Source organism: Tachysurus vachellii, chromosome 16, assembly GCF_030014155.1.
Source record: "Tachysurus vachellii isolate PV-2020 chromosome 16, HZAU_Pvac_v1, whole genome shotgun sequence".
In the NCBI taxonomy this organism is placed as follows: Eukaryota; Metazoa; Chordata; class Actinopteri; order Siluriformes; family Bagridae; genus Tachysurus; species Tachysurus vachellii.
The window spans coordinates 17,728,183-17,745,597 of record NC_083475.1 but is presented as its reverse complement, the minus strand read 5'-3'; the positions used below and the strand labels follow the sequence as shown (position 1 = coordinate 17,745,597).

Genomic DNA, 17,415 nt, shown 5'->3' with positions numbered 1-17,415 from the left:
TTCTGACAAACTTGTATTTTATTTTTATTTTTTTTAAACACACGCACAGTCATTCCAGTTCACACAGTGAAGATGTCACTTTACTGTTATAAGTAAATAAGTATCTCCTACTACAAATCTGTTCAATTACATCCATTGTTACAAACTGTTAAATGATCAAAACTTTATTTTGCTAAATAATTACAGTACAAAAGAAATTATAAAATCAAACAATCAGCTGTTAAAATGTTACGCATTGATTATTAAAAGAAGAAATGCAACTGGTTTCATAGCAGCAAAGTGAAATAATTACTAAAAAAAAAAAAAAAGTTTAAAAAAACATTTCTGGTCTGATTGGTCACAACTGGTTACTGGACCTCTGGTGTTTCCTCAAGATTGAAATAAAAGGTTATATATTAAAAGTTTCAGCAGCATGACGACTCAAACTGAGGTTCTAACTGAACTTAAAGCCAAGGTTTATATCTGGAACGTGAGTGAGCGCTGGATGTGACGCAGGTCACGTGTTTAGGATCAGCCTTTGGAGCCTGGCTTGAGTGTGCTGAAGGGTTTGGAGTTCCTCAGAGAGCCAGAAATCTCATGCAGAAAGCCCACTATGTGCGAGTCCTTCTCCGCCTTCTTGCCATCGAAAATCACCACGAGCGTGAAGTGAGGTTCGGGTCTGGTCATGAAGTACGTGCTCTGGACTTTGTCATCATAAAAGTACGTAACCTTGTCGAGTGTGTTAAGCTCATTGGCACGGTCGCTCATGATCATGATGACGTTGGGCCAGTGGTTTAAGGGCCGCTCGCCGCCCGGAACGGACACCACAGCAGGGAACTGGTCCACGCCTTTGGGAGCCTCTCGGTACGAGTGAGGGTGGTGGTAGCCGTGACCCTGGAAGCTCTCCATGCCACGGTTGTCAAACACCAAAGAAACATTGGTGGCGTCATGCTTGCGCACAAAGGCTGAGATCTTCCCGAAGTAATCGGGCGAAGTGCGAGCCGTCAGCGCCTTCATCTCCGAGGGCGGGGCCTGACGACTCAGAGCTTCATGGAAATAAAAGCTGAACTTGGCCAAAAGCGCCGCTTGCAGGCGCTGCAACCAGGAATACAAGTGCGGAGGCTGCACTGCCTTCTGGGATTGGCCGCCGAACAGGTGCTTGCGGGTCTCGCGCTGGCGCTCGAACACGTGAGCCCACGTCTGCAGTTTGGCATGAGCACCGTGCAGGTTGAGCAGCGAAGGCAGGAAATGCCATTCTGAGATCTGAGCCTGGCAGTGAAGCAGCTGCGCCAAAACGTCCACCTCCACCTGGAAACCGCTCTCCAGACGACTCAGGATGGGATGGTGGAATCTGCAACAAGAGAAACAAAATGGCCGACACAGGCTGAGCAAAATGGATAGATAGAAAGCGCTGCTTGTTTGTTAATGCGTCTAATGAACAAACACGAAACACCATGAAAATCAACACAGCACCAGCCGAGATCCCCAACACAACGTGTCCATGTTACTGTGTCTCTGAGAGAGAGTGTGTGTGTGTGTGTGTGTGTGTGTGTGTGTGTGTGTGTGGAAGACATTATGCCAGTATGCTTCTCCAGTCTCATTAGTGCTGGAGACCGGAGTCATGAATATGGCACGGCTGCTTTTAGCTCATTACATCACCTCTGTATTCAGAGCCAGCGTGCGAATTCTTCACCCCCGACTGAACATTAATTACACGACTTAGCAGGCAGCGAAACAGAGACAGAGTGAAGAGGAAAGTGAGAAAAACTAAAATAAAACAAGAACAGAAAGAAGAGAAGGGTTTCAGTCTTTAATCTGAGTCTGACTGGGTAACAAAATCAGCCAGAATGAAGCACACACACCATTAAAAATGATTAAGATCACAGACGATAGCAAACACCACCTCTGTGACTTACTGGCAGAACAGCAGTAAAACACAAAGTTAGAGGAAGTCATTCTTGCTCACTGCTCTCTGACTCTACAAAGAGTCTGACTCTAAGCGATTTAAAATATAAGCTGCGTCTCGATCGGGTCCCTCGTATCAAACATGCTGAGACACCGAGGACTTTTAGGGAAATAATATTCATTCTAAGTATTAGGGAAATAATAGGAGCAAGAACAAATGAACAAAAACATCTCAACTGTTGCTTAGGGGGGCACGGTGTCTTAGTGGTTAGCACGTTCTCCTCACACCTCCAGGGTCGGGGTTCGATTCCCACCTCCACCTTGTGTGTGTGGAGTTTGCATGTTCTCCCCGTGCCTCGGGGGTTTCCTCTGGGTACTCTGGTTTCCTCCCCCGGTCCAAAGACATGCATGGTAGGTTGATTGGCATCTCTGGAAAATTGTCTGTAGTGTGTGATTGTGTGAGTGAATGAGAGTGTGTGTGTGTGTGCCCTGTGATGGGTTGGCACTCCGTCCAGGGTGTATCCTGCCTTGATGCCCGATGACGCCTGAGATAGGCACAGGCTCCCCGTGACCCGAGGTAGTTCGGATAAGCGGTAGAAAATGAGAGATGAGATGAGAACTGTTGCTTAATCATTTTTGATGAAATTGATATTTGGTGTGTGTGTGTGTGTGTGTGTGTGTGTGTATGAAGGCATTTGTGGTTAATAAAGTGGAGAACAGAGTTAGATTAGATTTTAGTTGTATACAGAACATGTGCAGGTCAGTAAGATGATCTGCTCGCTCCATCCTTCAAGGTCATGCTCATCTAAAGCAGTTGCCTGAGAGCGTGGAGCCTGTCCGAGAGAGCGTGGAGCCTGTCCGAGAGAGCGTGGAGCCTGTCCGAGAGAGCGTGGAGCCTGTCCGAGAGAGCGTGGAGCCTGTCCGAGAGAGCGTGGAGCCTGTCCGAGAGAGCGTGGAGCCTGTCCGAGAGAGCGTGGAGCCTGTCCGAGAGAGCGTGGAGCCTGTCCGAGAGAGCGTGGAGCCTGTCCGAGAGCACTCGCTGTCTGATTAACTGATACCATCAGATAACAAGGTCTCTGTCGCTCTCCCTTCTCCCTCTCGCTCTCTCTAATCTCTCTCATTCTCTCTCTCTCTCTCTCTCTCTCACACACACACAATTGCTCACATACTCACATGCTCACATACTGGAACTGTTCCACTCCATCGCTCTCATTTTCTCCCTTTCTTTTGTATGTCTCTCTCTCTCTCACTCTCTCACTCTCTCACGCTCTCACTATCTATCTCACTCACTCAAGCTCGCTCGCTCAAGCTCGCTCACTCCCTCCCTCCCTCGCTCACTCCCTCCCTCCCTCCCTCCCTCCCTCCCTCGCTCACTCCCTCCCTCGCTCACTCCCTCCCTCGCTCACTCCCTCCCTCCCTCCCTCGCTCGCTCACTCCCTCCCTCGCTCACTCCCTCCCTCCCTCCCTCGCTCCCTCCCTCCCTCCCTCGCTCTCTCCCTCTCTCACTCCCTCGCTCCCTCCCTCACTCCCACGCTCCCTCGCTCCCTCCCTCCCTCGCTCACTCCCTCCCTCCCTCCCTCGCTCGCTCACTCCCTCCCTCGCTCACTCCCTCCCTCCCTCCCTCGCTCACGCCCTCCCTCCCTCGCTCGCTCACTCCCTCCCTCCCTCGCTCACTCCCTCCCTCCCTCGCTCACTCCCTCCCTCCCTCGCTCACTCCCTCCCTCGCTCGCTCCCTCCCTCGCTCGCTCACTCCCTCCCTCCCTCGCTCACTCCCTCCCTCCCTCGCTCACTCCCTCCCTCGCTCACTCCCTCCCTCGCTCGCTCACTCCCTCGCTCACTCCCTCGCTCGCTCGCTCACTTTCTCTCTCACTTTCTCTCTCACTTTCTCTCTCTAGTGATTATTCACAAGCAGGTAATGTTTAACTGTTTTAATCTCTCACTCTGTGTCTGTGACTCTCAACCTGGAAGTGTTCCTCTCCAACTCTCCATCACTCATCCATCTCTCCCTTTATCCCCCCCTCCCCCCTCTCTGTTGAACAGAGGGCAGACTTCACCTTGAGCAGTGATCTTGTCATCTGACACACACACACACACAGTACATAAAGCCTCGGATAATTAAGTTCTATAGATTTACAGATCATTCTCAGGAGAGACAGACAGAGAGAGCGAGAGCAAGAGAGCGAGAGAGAGAGAGAGAGAGAGATACAGACAGAGACAGAGCGACAGACAGAGACAGACAGAGAGTGTGAGAGAGAAAGCAAGAGAGACAGTGGGAGAGAGAGTGAGAAAGAGAGAGCGAGAGAGAAGGAGAGAGACTGAGCGACAGACAGAGAGAGTGTGAGAGAGAAAGCAAGAGAGACAGTGAGAGAGAGAGCGAGAGAGGAGGAGAGAGACTGAGCGGCAGACAGAGAGTGTGAGAGAGAAAGCAAGAGAGACAGAGCGAGAGAGCGAGAGAGAGAGAGCGAGAGAGAGAGAGAGAGAGAGAGAGAGAGAGAGAGAGAGAGCGAGCGAGAGATCAGTCTTTAGATTTGCAGCTAAAAGCATCTTCATTTTTAGATTCACTTAAAACAGAAAACTAAAAGAAACAATCCCCAAGAGGAGGAACTGCTTAAACCTCAGAAACGTTCCATAAGAATAGTGACAAATATTTAATATACAGATTTCTGTCTGTGCTGCTAATGTTTAAGTGTGTGTTTCATATGAAGCAGCTATCTAATGAAAGAATGAAGCCAGCTTTCTAAAAAAGCAGAAGCAAGAAGCATTCAGAAGCATTCAGAAGCAGTCAGAAGCAGTCAGAAGCAGTCAGAAGCAGTCAGAAGCAGTCAGAAGCAGTCATGAGCAGTCAGAAGCAGTCAGAAGCATTCAGAAGCAGTCAGAAGCAGTCAGAAGCAGTCATGAGCAGTCAGAAGCATTCAGAAGCATTCATGAGCAGTCAGAAGCAGTCAGAAGCATTCAGAAGCATTCATGAGCAGTCAGAAGCAGTCAGAAGCATTCATGAGCAGTCAGAAGCAGTCAGAAGCATTCAGAAGCAGTCAGAAGCATTCAGAAGCAGTCAGAAGCAGTCAGAAGCAGTCATGAGCAGTCAGAAGCAGTCATGAGCAGTCATGAGCAGTCAGAAGCAGTCAGAAGCATTCAGAAGCAGTCAGAAGCATTCAGAAGCATTCAGAAGCAGTCAGAAGCATTCAGAAGCAGTCAGAAGCAGTCAGAAGCAGTCAGAAGCAGTCAGAAGCATTCAGAAGCATTCAGAAGCAGTCATGAGCAGTCAGAAGCAGTCAGGAGCAGTCATGAGCAGTCAGAAGCAGTCAGAAGCAGTCAGAAGCAGTCATGAGCAGTCAGAAGCAGTCAGAAGCAGTCATGAGCAGTCAGAAGCAGTCAGAAGCAGTCAGAAGCAGTCATGAGCAGTCAGAAGCAGTCATGAGCAGTCAGAAGCATTCAGAAGCAGTCAGAAGCAGTCATGAGCAGTCAGAAGCAGTCAGAAGCAGTCATGAGCAGTCAGAAGCAGTCAGAAGCAGTCATGAGCAGTCAGAAGCAGTCAGAAGCAGTCATGAGCAGTCAGAAGCAGTCAGAAGCAGTCATGAGCAGTCAGAAGCAGTCAGAAGCAGTCAGAAGCAGTCAGAAGCATTCAGAAGCAGTCAGAAGCAGTCATGAGCAGTCATGAGCAGTCAGAAGCAGTCAGAAGCAGTCAGAAGCATTCAGAAGCAGTAAGAAGCATTCAGAAGCAAGACAAACCTTAACATACAACCAAAAGAGGTAAAGAAATAAAAGCTGTAAACAAATAAAACAATCATTCAGCAAGCAAAAGATTCTCTTACTTTCACCCTGGAAGAACCTGAGGTAAATAACTGAATTAGAAACGGTTCAGCTGAGATTGGGGTAGTGGATTGGCACAGAGTCAAATATTAATATCAATTTTAATTAAATTATTCAAAAATAATACTGAGATTTTCAGTTCTATGAACAGGAGGTGAAGTTCCAGTAGTCATCAGTACAACATCAGACTGACGGACTACACAAGACGAGACGTTAAATAAGATGAAATGTAAATTAAAGCTGATATGTAGACAGCAATTAAAAATGTTTTACTTATTTATTAATCAATCAATCATTTGATTTGATTCCTCTCTTCATTATGTATTTATTTATTTATTTATTTATTAAAGTTTCATGTGATCCTGTCTGTGTGTAACGGTTAAAGTTTTTCAGCGGTTTTGATTTGTGTTACATTTTATTTATTGTTAGAAACCAATGAGTATTGAATAAGAAGCAGTTCTTTGTGGATACGTGTGTGTGTGTGTGTGTGTGTGTGTGTGTGTGAGACAAACAGAAGAGAGCATGCAAGTTCCCACAGATATTGTGCCATGCTTCGTCAGGCGTCTGCACCTCTACACTCACCTGGAGCTGTATTTGTGCAGGATGCTCTCCAGCGTGCTCACCAGCTCCTCGGAGTTGACCGTTTTCTGGCTCCCGAGGCAGTGCATCTTCTCGTAGAGGTCTGCGAGCTCCATGCGAGCCTGCGTGAAGTGGCACAGCTGCTCAGATAAATGTGACAGCAGCTCCTCCAGGTACGGCGTGGAGCCGCTCAGAGCCGGGCGGCCCATGGAGACCACCTTCTTCAGCTCGTTCTGCAGGGATGTGTAAATGGTCCTGATGGAATCCTTCCTGCTGAAGAAGGACTGACCACCTGAGAAACACGAACACAACAGCATACTCCATGTTGTTATGTGACTAACCATCACCAGCCTGGTCAAATCTGCACGAGGAATTTACTGGCTAAGAGACCGGATTTGCTCGATGGCTCTCTGGCACCATCTGCTGTACTAAACAGTGAGAATATTGAGTACTATGAAGCCTGATGAGGTTAAGGCTGTGGGCTACTGATCAGAGATGGGTTTTCTACACTAGCATCGCAGTTAAATTGAGCGCAACCAATAGCAACTGTAACATGTTATGGATAAAAGCATCAGCCACATGAACAAAACAAACATAAACGTTCCCAAAACAGAACCTGGAGAACTGCTGTTAAGTAGGCAGTGTGTGTGTGTGTGTGTCTGTGTGTGTGTGGTAGTGGGGATTCCAGGGCTCAGGTGAGGAATCTAAAGTAATGTAATCAATGCAACAAACTTCAACAATGGATATTTAGCTTATTACTGTTATGCTACGTTCACACACAAAGCAACAGAGACTTCGTGACTTCCTGAGAATGTTGGCGACTCGACATGAGTGTGTCCAGTCACGTGACAATGTTGAGAAAAACTAAACTTTATGCAAATATGGAACAACTCGCTGCAGCAAATGGTAGGGGAGACAGAAGAGCGCACGTGATCGGAGGTAGAGAGCACATACTTCTGCACTGCTTCTTCTTCTTCTCATATGATCTATATCAGCACGTCTCAAAGTCCGGACTGTAGACATTTTTCTTCTACTATCGGCTTTTCCTGTTAGGGGTCGCCAACAGGTTTCCACCTAACTCTATCCTCGGTATCCTCTTCTCTCACACCGATTAACTTCATGTCCTCTTTCAACACATCCATAATGTGTTTGTGAATTTCCTACTTTGATAAATCCAGCACGAAGCTGTTGTTTGATTTGTAACGAGACAGTTGGAGTTGCGAAGAGTGGAAATGTCAAACGCCACCATGAAACAAAACACAGACATAGTCACAGCAAGAGAGAGCTATACAAGCCTCTTTCTGAGTGGTCTGTGTACTAGGCAAAAAAAACAAGCAGCCATTCTGTGATGCAGAGATAGTTACGGAGCGTTGAGTTACTTTTAACCTGCCTCTTGTGTTGTGTTCAGAAAAAAATGCTGACAAATGATTATTTTTGCCTCTTTTGCACTTTGCTGTTAAAAAGTGTATCTTGAATGCTAAAGGCACTGAGTGTTGATTTGTCATGTATGTTTATTAAAAACTGAAAAGTTTGGTAATAACCAGTGTGTCTGATAATGCTGAAAATTCAGATTCGGACATCCTGAATGTTTTGTTTCAGGGGCAAGATAGCAAGTTTTATATTGCATATATAGCAGCAATCCCAACAATGGACGCTCTTCTTTGTTGCGTTCAGGGAAAAGCTTCCGCTCCTTGAAAGAAAACAAAGAGAGAATGAGGAGAAGCTTCTTTTTGCCACGATGACTCGGGACTGCCACGATGACTCGGGACTGCCACGGTGACTCGGGACTGCCACCGTGACTCGGGACTGCCACCGTGACTCGGGACTGCCACCGTGACTCGGGACTGCCACCGTGACTCGGGACTGCCACGATGACTCGGGACTGCCACCGTAACCCGGGACTGCCACCGTAACCCGGGACTGCCACCGTAACTCGGGACTGCCACCGTAACTCGGGACTTGCACAGCACAGTGTCACTAACACACCATACTGCACATGGACACTTTAAGGACAATCATTAAAACCATATGCATTCATGTATATACATTATTTTTTCACATTTTCATATTTTATATAGTTTATACTTTATTTATCTACCTCCTTTTGGTTTTATTTTCTATCCCTAATTGCATTCCTTTTTTCTTTTATGTTTGAACACCGAACAGATGTAAAAAGCATGTCACTGCATGTCACTGCATGTCGTACTCTGTACGTATGTGTATGTGACAAATAAAATACATCTGGATTGGATTTGAACTCCTACTATGGACTTTACAGTACAGAGTGTTGCAGAAATCACGTGTCTGTACGTGTGAAAGCTCTTTAAACATGTCCCAGGTTGTTACCTAGCTTCTGCCCGAGGAAGGTCATGTTGTGGTAGACTTTCTCTGCGGCCGCCAGGTGCCCCAGAGCCGCAAGCAGAGAGCTCCAAATGACGGCGGAGCTCCTGCTGATCTGCTCTCTCTCTTTCTCCACGTAGTCTTTAGCTCGATCAAACCAGAACATCCCGAGCTGTGTGAAGAAGCTCTCCAGCACGGCTCTCTCTCTGGGAACCGGCCGCAACTCGTCCTCCATCATGGCTGAAGATTCAGGATCGAACTGCATAGAAATCCTTCTAGATTAGCCGCTTAAGCTAACAGGTTTAGCTACTTTAACCTACACTACACGTCACGTGAAACACACGTTTATAACATAAACGTGTCAACACGTGAAAGCTTAAAGCAATCGTTTCAATATGAGACAGAAACATAGAGACAGAAAATAATCATAATAAATAATAATACAACCACTAGAACACCGCCATGACAGGTTTCAGTCACAACACTACGGCAAGTCTGGAGGGACAGAAAGCATAAAAACGCCTGTTACTTCGCCTCACCTTTGCCTCACCAGTCATTCAGCATGAACAAACAATTTATTATAATATAAAACAAACAGTTTTCGTGCAAACAAACAATAGATGTTTGCTTAGTTTGAATGAAAGTGTAAAATCCCAATGAATACTTTTCTACAAGCAGCATCGTTCTCCAAAACAGCCAGGGCGAAAACACTTCCACCAACCATCATTTTTACGATTAAACTGAATATTATTGAAATTAATATTCTCGCACACACACACACACACATATATATATATATATATAAACATGTATGCCGCCATGTTTCCATGGCACTAATTGGCTGCCGTAAATCGTTCCGCATTCACGTTGTTTTGCGACAACGGCTCAAAGCTTACCGGTAAAAGAGGGACTGGCTGCCAAACTGCGTATTGTTCCCTTTATCTGTGTACTACATGGCGAATTAAATAATGTCTTTTACATTATATGTAGTGCACTTTAAAGTCTAATAGGGTGATTTTGAATTACGACTATTACAGTGTATGTGTTCGGCTAGTTAAATTAGCTAGCTAAGAAAAAAAAAGTTGCGGTTATTGTGCAGTTCTGGTCTCGATGGATCCCAATCGGATTATACAGGCATTAAAGGGAACTATAGACCCTAACCTTAGAATAGCGGCTGAAAATGAGCTCAACCAGGTGTGTGTGCTTTATAAAGAACTTTTTATTCGGTGTCAGTTATGACGAGTAGCATGTTTTTGTTTTGTAACTGATGTAAACAAAGAATCCTGTTCGTTCTGATGACTAAACTAACACGTATCCGGAGGTCTGGGGGACGAAGGAGTGAGAAGAAAAGTTTCAGCTTGTATTTTGTGCATCAGTGCTTCATGTTTGTGTAGTTAGTCATTGTATCTAAGCCCTGTTTAATCAGACTTTAACCAGTTAGCGCACTAGCATTAGCATTATTTCTCTGTCAAGTGACAGAATCGAGAAATAAACAGAAGAAATACAAACTCCCTGTAACATCTTTTGTCTAATACGAGACGATTTAGAGCACAAAACGCTGTGACACTTTGTCTTACCTTGTGTGTTAGAAAGCCAGGAGGTTTGGCTGAAGGCCTTGGATCCAATTGAATTAAATCTGCACAGTAAACAATTTGAACAATAGTTGCATTGTTATGAAGCGGTTTTTACAGAAAACCCGGATGTGGAGCAGCAGTGAGGAAGAACTCAGGGAGAGGAAACAGTCCAAAGGAAGTCTTCTGACTGACACCAGAGGGTGACATTATAAACATGAAACCTTTACAGTACTTTTGTTAAGAAGAGTAAAGATGAACAGGATTAAGTGTGATGTATCAGTTCAGTAGCTGTATCTTTAGCCCTATTCTTTAACATGTAAAGGTGGAGTAATGTGATCACTAGAACAGAAGATGTGTAAAATAGATCCTGTCTGAAGTAAATATCCTGTGAGGAAAGGAAAGAGATGTTGCTCTTTTTCTTGCCTTTATTAGCGTCACATCTGCATTTTAGCACAGTGGAATTCATTTCTTTACATATTGCAGCTGAGGAGGTTGGGGTCAGTGTGCAGGGTGAGCTGTGATACGGAGCCCATGGAGCAGAGAGGGTTAAGGGCCTTGCTCAAGGGCCCAGCAGGAACAGCTTGGCAGTGCTGAGGCTTGAACCCTGACCTTCTGATCAACATCTCAGAGCCTTAACCGCTTTGGCCGCACCAATCATTTATCATAACATAACAAGGCATTTCCCAAGTATACAATGATAAATAAGAAAAAATATATGACGTATAAAAAGAACTCGTCGACAAATCAATGTCTCAGGGCAGTTGTGATGTCTCTGATTTCTGAGCGCTTTTCTTCAGGACATCTCCTGTCTTGTGTTGGTTTTGAGGGGAAGTCATGGCCTAATGGTTAGAGAGTTTGACTCCTAACACTAAGGTTGTGGGTTTGAGTCTCGGGCCGGCAATACCATGACTGAGGTGCCCTTGAGCAAGGCACCTTGAGCACCGGGCACCACAGCATAAATGGCTGCCCACTGCTCCGGGTGTGTGTTCACGGTGTGTGTGTGTTCACGGTGTGTGTGTGTTCACGGTGTGTGTGTGTTCACGGTGTGTGTGTGTTCACGGTGTGTGTGTGTTCACGGTGTGTGTGTGTTCACGGTGTGTGTGTGTTCACGGTGTGTGTGTGTTCACGGTGTGTGTGTGTTCACGGTGTGTGTGTGTTCACTGCGTGTGTGTGTTCACTGCGTGTGTGTGTTCACTGCGTGTGTGTGTTCACTGCTGTGTGTGTTCACTGCTGTGTGTGTTCACTGCTGTGTGTGTTCACTGCTGTGTGTGTTCACTGCTGTGTGTGTTCACTGCTGTGTGTGTGCACTGCTGTGTGTGTGCACTGCTGTGTGTGTGCACTGCTGTGTGTGTGCACTGCTGTGTGTGTGCACTTTGGATGGGTTAAATGAACGAATTCTGAGTATGGCTCACCATACTTAGCCGTATGTCACTTCACTCACTCACTCACTCTCTCTTAAAGTGATCTGAGATGAACTTGAAATTGTGACTGATGACTTAAAGAATGCTGTTGATACATGAATCTAGTCTTTCTATGGGAAAAGTAAAATAGAGCCCTTTACAGAGTGCAGAATGAAGTGATGTTAGAAACATTAGTGTCATTCCACCTCCACCCCCTTAAATTATTATATTATAGTTTCTAAGAGATTACATCTGAGATCTGTTTAGATTTGTCCTACTGGTTAAAGAGAAAATGATGCCATTGCATTGATGTAGAAGAGTATTTTCAGTCAGTTGATCTCATGTCTGTGCTGTATTTTTTTTTTCTCTCAGTCCTACAAGATCATCAACTTTGCACCGACTCTGCTGCAGATCATTGTGTCTGAGCAGGTGGAGTTTCCTGTCCGGCAGGCAGGTGAGGACACGGACACAGATCACAGCTGTAGTGGGAAGTTTGGCTCGTTTCAGTGCGATGGAGCAAATGATTTTGTAACCAAATACATATTAAAAATCAAACCCTTATAACTAACTGTACATTATTATTATTATTATTATTATTATGATGATGATGATGATGATCATGATACTAACATTTTCTATGTTATACTAATACATGCAATATGTTTAATTATTGGTATTATTAATAGTAAGAAAGGACATCATAACAATCAGTTATGATGATTGTTAATAGTAGAAGCATTCAAGCTGACCTTTTTGTGTGTCACAGCTGCCATCTACCTGAAGAACATGGTGAGTCAGTATTGGCAGGACCGTGAGCCGTCTCTGGGCGAGGTCGTGTTCCCCTTCAACATCCATGAGAATGATCGCGGGCAGATTCGAGAGAACATGGTGGAGTCCATCATCCGGTGTCCGGAGTCCATCCGGTCCGTTACTCACTCGTCCACACACTGCCTCTGTACTAATGTATTAATTCAAACTCTTAGACCTTTGATTTCAGGTGTGTTCTTGTGCTTTTACACTGGTGACAAATGGGCTTTGATTCCATTTTTTTTGTGTGTGTCTGTGTGTTTTGATGGACAGAGCTCAGCTCACAGTCTGCCTGCGTACCATTATAAAGCACGATTTTCCCGGCCGCTGGACCGGCATAGTCGATAAGATCAACTTGTATCTGCAGTCTCAGAACAGCGGGAGCTGGTACGGGAGTCTGCTCGCACTCTATCAACTCGTCAAAAGCTACGAGTGAGTGATCACGTCGTTTATTTTCCCTTTACACCGAGTCGAATGTTCTGTCGACCAGCCAAGCTTGGTGAACTACAGGATTGTGTTTAATTAATTCAGATGTAATAAGAGCAGCTCTGTGTGGGTAGATCACAGTATCAGAGTGCTGTGGTTGTAGTAGTGTGACGTAGTTGCTGTTCACAGGTTTAGGAAGACGGAGGAGAGGCAGCCCCTGCTGGCTGCTATGCAGCTCTTCCTGCCCCGGATCCAGCAGCTCATCGCTCAGCTGCTGCCTGACGCCACCGTGTTCTCCGTCCTCATCCAGAAGCAGATCCTCAAGATATTCCACGCACTCGTGCAGGTTAGCATGAGCAGTTTAATCTTTACCCCATGCCACAGCGCTGGGGAATTCTCGAAACCTCCACATACGCAGATTTAAGAAAACGTCATTAAAGAGAGAGGGACATTTTCTGTAAGGAGATGTGTATTTGTCATTTATGGAAGGAGTCTCCAGTGTCAGCTCTTTTCATTTTGTATGTAGCTTTGCATTTTCTCTGTAACTTGACAAGCTGATTTTTTTGGGAAGGGCATTTTAACTTCAGCGGAGAGCAAAAGAGAGGCTGGGGTTATGATATAAGTGATACAGGAGCTAATTTGTTTCACAGATTCACTTTAAATGGATAAAAAAGTACAATGTGAATTTCTTTAACAAATTTAATTTGTGATTGTGGCAAATCACTGTGATATAATAATATAATTGCTGATTATGTTGTGTGTGTGTGTGTGTGTGTGTGTGTGTGTGTGTGTGTGTAGTATTCCTTGCCTCTCGAGCTGCTCAGTAACACAGTCATGACCCAGTGGATGGAGATCCTGAGAGCAGTTGTGGACCGGGACGTCCCTCCTGTAAGTTCTGTGTGTATTGCATGCTAAAAGGATCTTTTTCATTGGACAGTGAGGTAAAGAGCCTCTGAAGAGCCTCACTGCAGTTCTGCCTCTGATACGTAGGAGACTCTGGAGGTGGACGAGGACGACCGGCCCGAGTTAGTGTGGTGGAAGTGTAAGAAATGGGCTCTGCATATTATCACCAGGCTGTTTGAGAGGTGACCTCACAACCTAAATGCACCATATTCTCATCCATAACGTCTCAAATCCTGTCTGCAGTTTTGTTTTGTTTTTGTTTTTTTCTGTTTGTGCCGTTCATAGATACGGGAGTCCGGGCAACGTGACGAAGGAATACTACGAGTTTGCAGATTTTTTTATAGAGACATATTCAGCTGGGATTCAACAGGTAAATATTGTATCTGTCATTTCTTTTAAAACAGACACTGACCATGCAAACCTGGATAAACCCACTCGGAATGGGCAACAGTCCAGCAACAGTCATAACACATGATGCCGTAACATGCCATTACGTTAACTTTCATTTATCTTTGGTCTTTGGTCTCACAAATCTGGTGCATGCCAAAATGCTCCTTACATAGCATAAGAGGGGCGGGGCTATCTCCTTACATAGCATAAGAGGGGCGGGACTATCTCCTTACATAGCATAAGAGGGGCGGGGCTATCTCCTTACATAGCATAAGAGGGGCGGGGCTATCTCCTTACATAGCATAAGAGGGGCGGGGCTATCTCCTTACATAGCGAAAGAGGGGCGGGGCTATGTCATTACACAACATAAGATGGGCGGGGCTAACTCATTACACACTGGAAGAGGGGCGGGGCTATCTCCTTACATAGCATAAGAGGGGCGGGGCTATCTCCTTACATAACATAAGAGGGGCGGGGCTATCTCCTTACATAGCATAAGAGGGGCGGGGCTATCTCCTTACATAACATAAGAGGGGCGGGGCTATCTCCTTACATAGCATAAGAGGGGCGGGGCTATCTCCTTACATCGTGGGGAAAGAGGGGCGGGGCTATCCCCTTACATAGTGGGAGGGGGCGGGGCTACCAGGTACTGACGCTGGATGAGGGAAAAAATTTCAAGAATGCTGACGGCACTCCGGTGGACGAGTCCCTTTATAAATTAAAAATCTTTTAGCTCATGTTAGCTCACATTGTCTGATCTGTTTTCAGCTTTGTTTTCAGCAACAAGTCTTTGACGCCATTCGCCATCGACTAAGAAACATCTTCCTATTACAAAACATCAGTGTTCCATATGACACAATACGACCCATCTAAATTTCATACACTAAACGCTAGAGTACGTAGTCTGTAGTGCACTGTATGGCAATTAGGACATATAATATGGAAACTCGAAAATAACGGGGATTAAATCACTTATAACGAACTTCTAATTAACATTAGAATCAAAGCATCAAAGCCGGTGTGAGTGTATAAAAAAATAGGGCTGGAATATATATATATATATATATAATAATAATATAAAAGTGAAATTGTGATTAATTAGATCTCTGTTAGATATTGTGGGTGTCTTTGCTTTGCTTTTTTTCTATTCTTTTTATTTCAATAACATTCTATTGAAATTTTCTATAATATTTTTAGAAACAATAAGAATTTAATCAAACTCTACACTAATACAAATATTCACGTGAACATACAAATTTATACATGTGTGTGCACGTGTGTGTGTGTGCGCGTGTGTTGTGTGTGTTCCAGGTTTTGTTAAAGGTGATTGATCAGCACAGGCAGAAGCAGTTTGTGAGTCCACGTGTGTTACAACAAGCACTGAACTATCTGACACGAGGCATCTCTCACTCCATCACGTGGAAACAGTTGAAGCCACACATACAGGTCAGACTCAGGGACGAGGGACGAGTTCAGAATGAACATTGGGCCGTTCTTTAACACGTGAAAAAAGAGACCTGCTGTATAATCTTACATAAGAGGAATAAAAGGCTTCAGGATGTGATGTTAGCGCACACTGAAAGGTGGGAACAGAAATTCTGCTACATTTGTCATGCAGATTTAAATCTAGTTTGCATTTCAGTGGAAATGAACCATAACAATCCTAAATTTCTTGCTTAGTAATGATATGGAAGTGAGAAAGCTATTCTTCTAGATTAGCTTGGTTAGAAGTTTCAGATCACACCGTGGAGCTCATCTAGTGACGTCAGTATCAGATCTCATGTGGAACTCTTCTTGAATCAGTACAGAGAAAGAATTCATTCATTCATTCATTTTCTACAGCTTATCCGAACTACCTCGGGTCACGGGGAGCCTGTGCCTATCTCAGGCGTCGTTGGGCATCAAGGCAGGATAGTTCCAACCCATCGCAGGGCACACACACTCTCATTCACTCACACACTATGGACAATTTTCCAGAGATGCCAATCAACCTACCATGCATGTCTTTGGATCGGGGGAGGAAACCGGAGTACCCGGAGGAAACCCCCGAGGCACGGGGAGAACATGCAAACTCCACACACACAAGGTGGAGGCGGGAATCGAACCCCCAACCCTGGAGGTGTGAGGCGAACGTGCTAACCACTAAGACACCGTGCCCCCCCTACAGAGAAAGAATTCACATGTAAATTCATGTTAAATATTTGATCCAAATGGAATTGTGATTATTTATCCAAGGGGAACGCTTTAGGTTTCTGCATAAATACGACTGAAAACATCATCAGATTTTCACACAAGTCGATACCTGGTTTATTGGATTGAGGTCAGGACTTTGACTTGACTTGAGATTCACTTTGTGGACATCCGGTAGGAATCCATCAGCGATGCCAAACCGTCATACTGCCACCACCATGTTTCTTTTGGTTCCATCCATCAACAAAACTTTTTTAAAATAGTCTTTTGGCTTGCCATGTTTTTCATAATATTTATAAAGTTTTGCGTTCTAGAGTCTGAGTTCTGAATTACGAGTTCCCGGGTTCTGAGTTTGGAATTCTGAATTCCGAGTGCTAATTTCTACAGTCTTGAGTTCGGAATTCCGAGTTTTAGAGTCTGAGTTCCTGGTTCTATATACCGAGCTATGAGTCTGGAAATTCCAAGTTTTAAATTCTGAATCCGATGTGTAAATTCCGACTTCAGTATTTTACCAGTTCTTGATTCTGTGTTCCAAGTTTGGATTTCCGAATTCTGGGTTGTGAATTTGGAATTCTGAGTAGCAATTTTTTTGTTCATGCCATGATACACTTTTACTAACATTCGTTCTCAGAAAAAATAATAATAATAAGGCATACTTTTGCCACTCACAGATAAATAACATTGGATCATGTTCCTCAATAAATAAACCACCAAGTATAATAATTGGGGGGCACGGTGGCTTAGTGGTTAGCACGTGCGCCTCACAGCTCCAGGGTTGGGGGTTCGATTCCCACCTCCGCCTTGTGGGTGTGGAGTTTGCATGTTCTCCCCGTGCCTCGGGGGTTTCCTCCGGGTACTCCGGTTTCCTCCCCCGGTCCAAAGACATGCATGGTAGGTTGATTGGCATCTCTGGAAAATTGTCTGTAGTGTGTGATTGTGTGAGTGAATGAGAGTGTGTGTGTGTGTGTGTGCCCTGCGATGGGTTGGCACTCCGTCCAGGGTGTATCCTGCCTTGATGCCCGATGATGCCTGAGATAGGCACAGGCTCCCCGTGACCCGAGGTAGTTCAGATAAGCGGTAGAAAATGAGTGAATGAAAGTATAATAGTTGTC

At 45.0% G+C, this 17,415-nt stretch overlaps 2 protein-coding genes across 6 annotated transcripts in view; one reads left to right on the top strand and one right to left on the bottom strand.

The window, feature by feature from the left end:
* Positions 1-10,296, bottom strand: kics2 (KICSTOR subunit 2). Of its 3 annotated transcripts, none has more exons than XM_060889116.1 (5): positions 10,191-10,293; positions 9,061-9,108; positions 8,620-8,872; positions 6,277-6,565; positions 1-1,330 (listed from the first exon to the last, which is right to left on the bottom strand). In XM_060889116.1, the coding sequence occupies exons 3-5, from the start codon at positions 8,849-8,851 to the stop codon at positions 511-513; spliced, it is 1,341 nt and encodes a 446-aa protein (XP_060745099.1). In that variant the 5' UTR covers positions 8,852-8,872; positions 9,061-9,108; positions 10,191-10,293; the 3' UTR covers positions 1-510. The 3 variants fall into 3 exon arrangements, with proteins under 3 accessions (XP_060745099.1, XP_060745098.1, XP_060745103.1); XM_060889115.1 differs by lacking the exon at positions 10,191-10,293 and adding an exon at positions 9,278-9,355; XM_060889120.1 differs by lacking the exon at positions 9,061-9,108 and having other exon boundaries at positions 10,191-10,296.
* The window catches only part of ipo8 (importin 8), a 19,730-nt gene continuing 11,823 nt past the window's right edge, over positions 9,509-17,415 (top strand). The window contains exons 1-9 of one of the 3 annotated variants that reach the window (XM_060889101.1): positions 9,509-9,807; positions 11,960-12,041; positions 12,354-12,510; positions 12,668-12,826; positions 13,010-13,166; positions 13,619-13,708; positions 13,811-13,905; positions 14,009-14,093; positions 15,425-15,559. In XM_060889101.1, coding sequence (XP_060745084.1) covers positions 9,724-9,807; positions 11,960-12,041; positions 12,354-12,510; positions 12,668-12,826; positions 13,010-13,166; positions 13,619-13,708; positions 13,811-13,905; positions 14,009-14,093; positions 15,425-15,559 — 1,044 coding nt within the window. In that variant the 5' untranslated portion in view covers positions 9,509-9,723. Of the gene's footprint in view, positions 9,808-10,297; positions 10,388-11,959; positions 12,042-12,353; positions 12,511-12,667; positions 12,827-13,009; positions 13,167-13,618; positions 13,709-13,810; positions 13,906-14,008; positions 14,094-15,424; positions 15,560-17,415 lie in introns of those variants that run through there. The other 2 variants (XM_060889102.1, XM_060889103.1) reach the window with 2 other exon arrangements.

Excerpts from the sequence above, each read along its gene's own strand:
- kics2 (XM_060889115.1), bottom strand. The coding sequence starts at position 9,340 with ATGATGGTTGGTGGAAGTGTTTTCGCCCTGGCTGTTTTGGAGAACGAT. Across the intron at positions 9,109-9,277 it reads ACGATGCTGCTTGTAGAAAA|ACTTGCCGTAGTGTTGTGAC; the intron begins GTATTCATTGGG and ends CTGTCCCTCCAG. Across the intron at positions 1,331-6,276 it reads CTGCACAAATACAGCTCCAG|ATTCCACCATCCCATCCTGA; the intron begins GTGAGTGTAGAG and ends CTCTTGTTGCAG.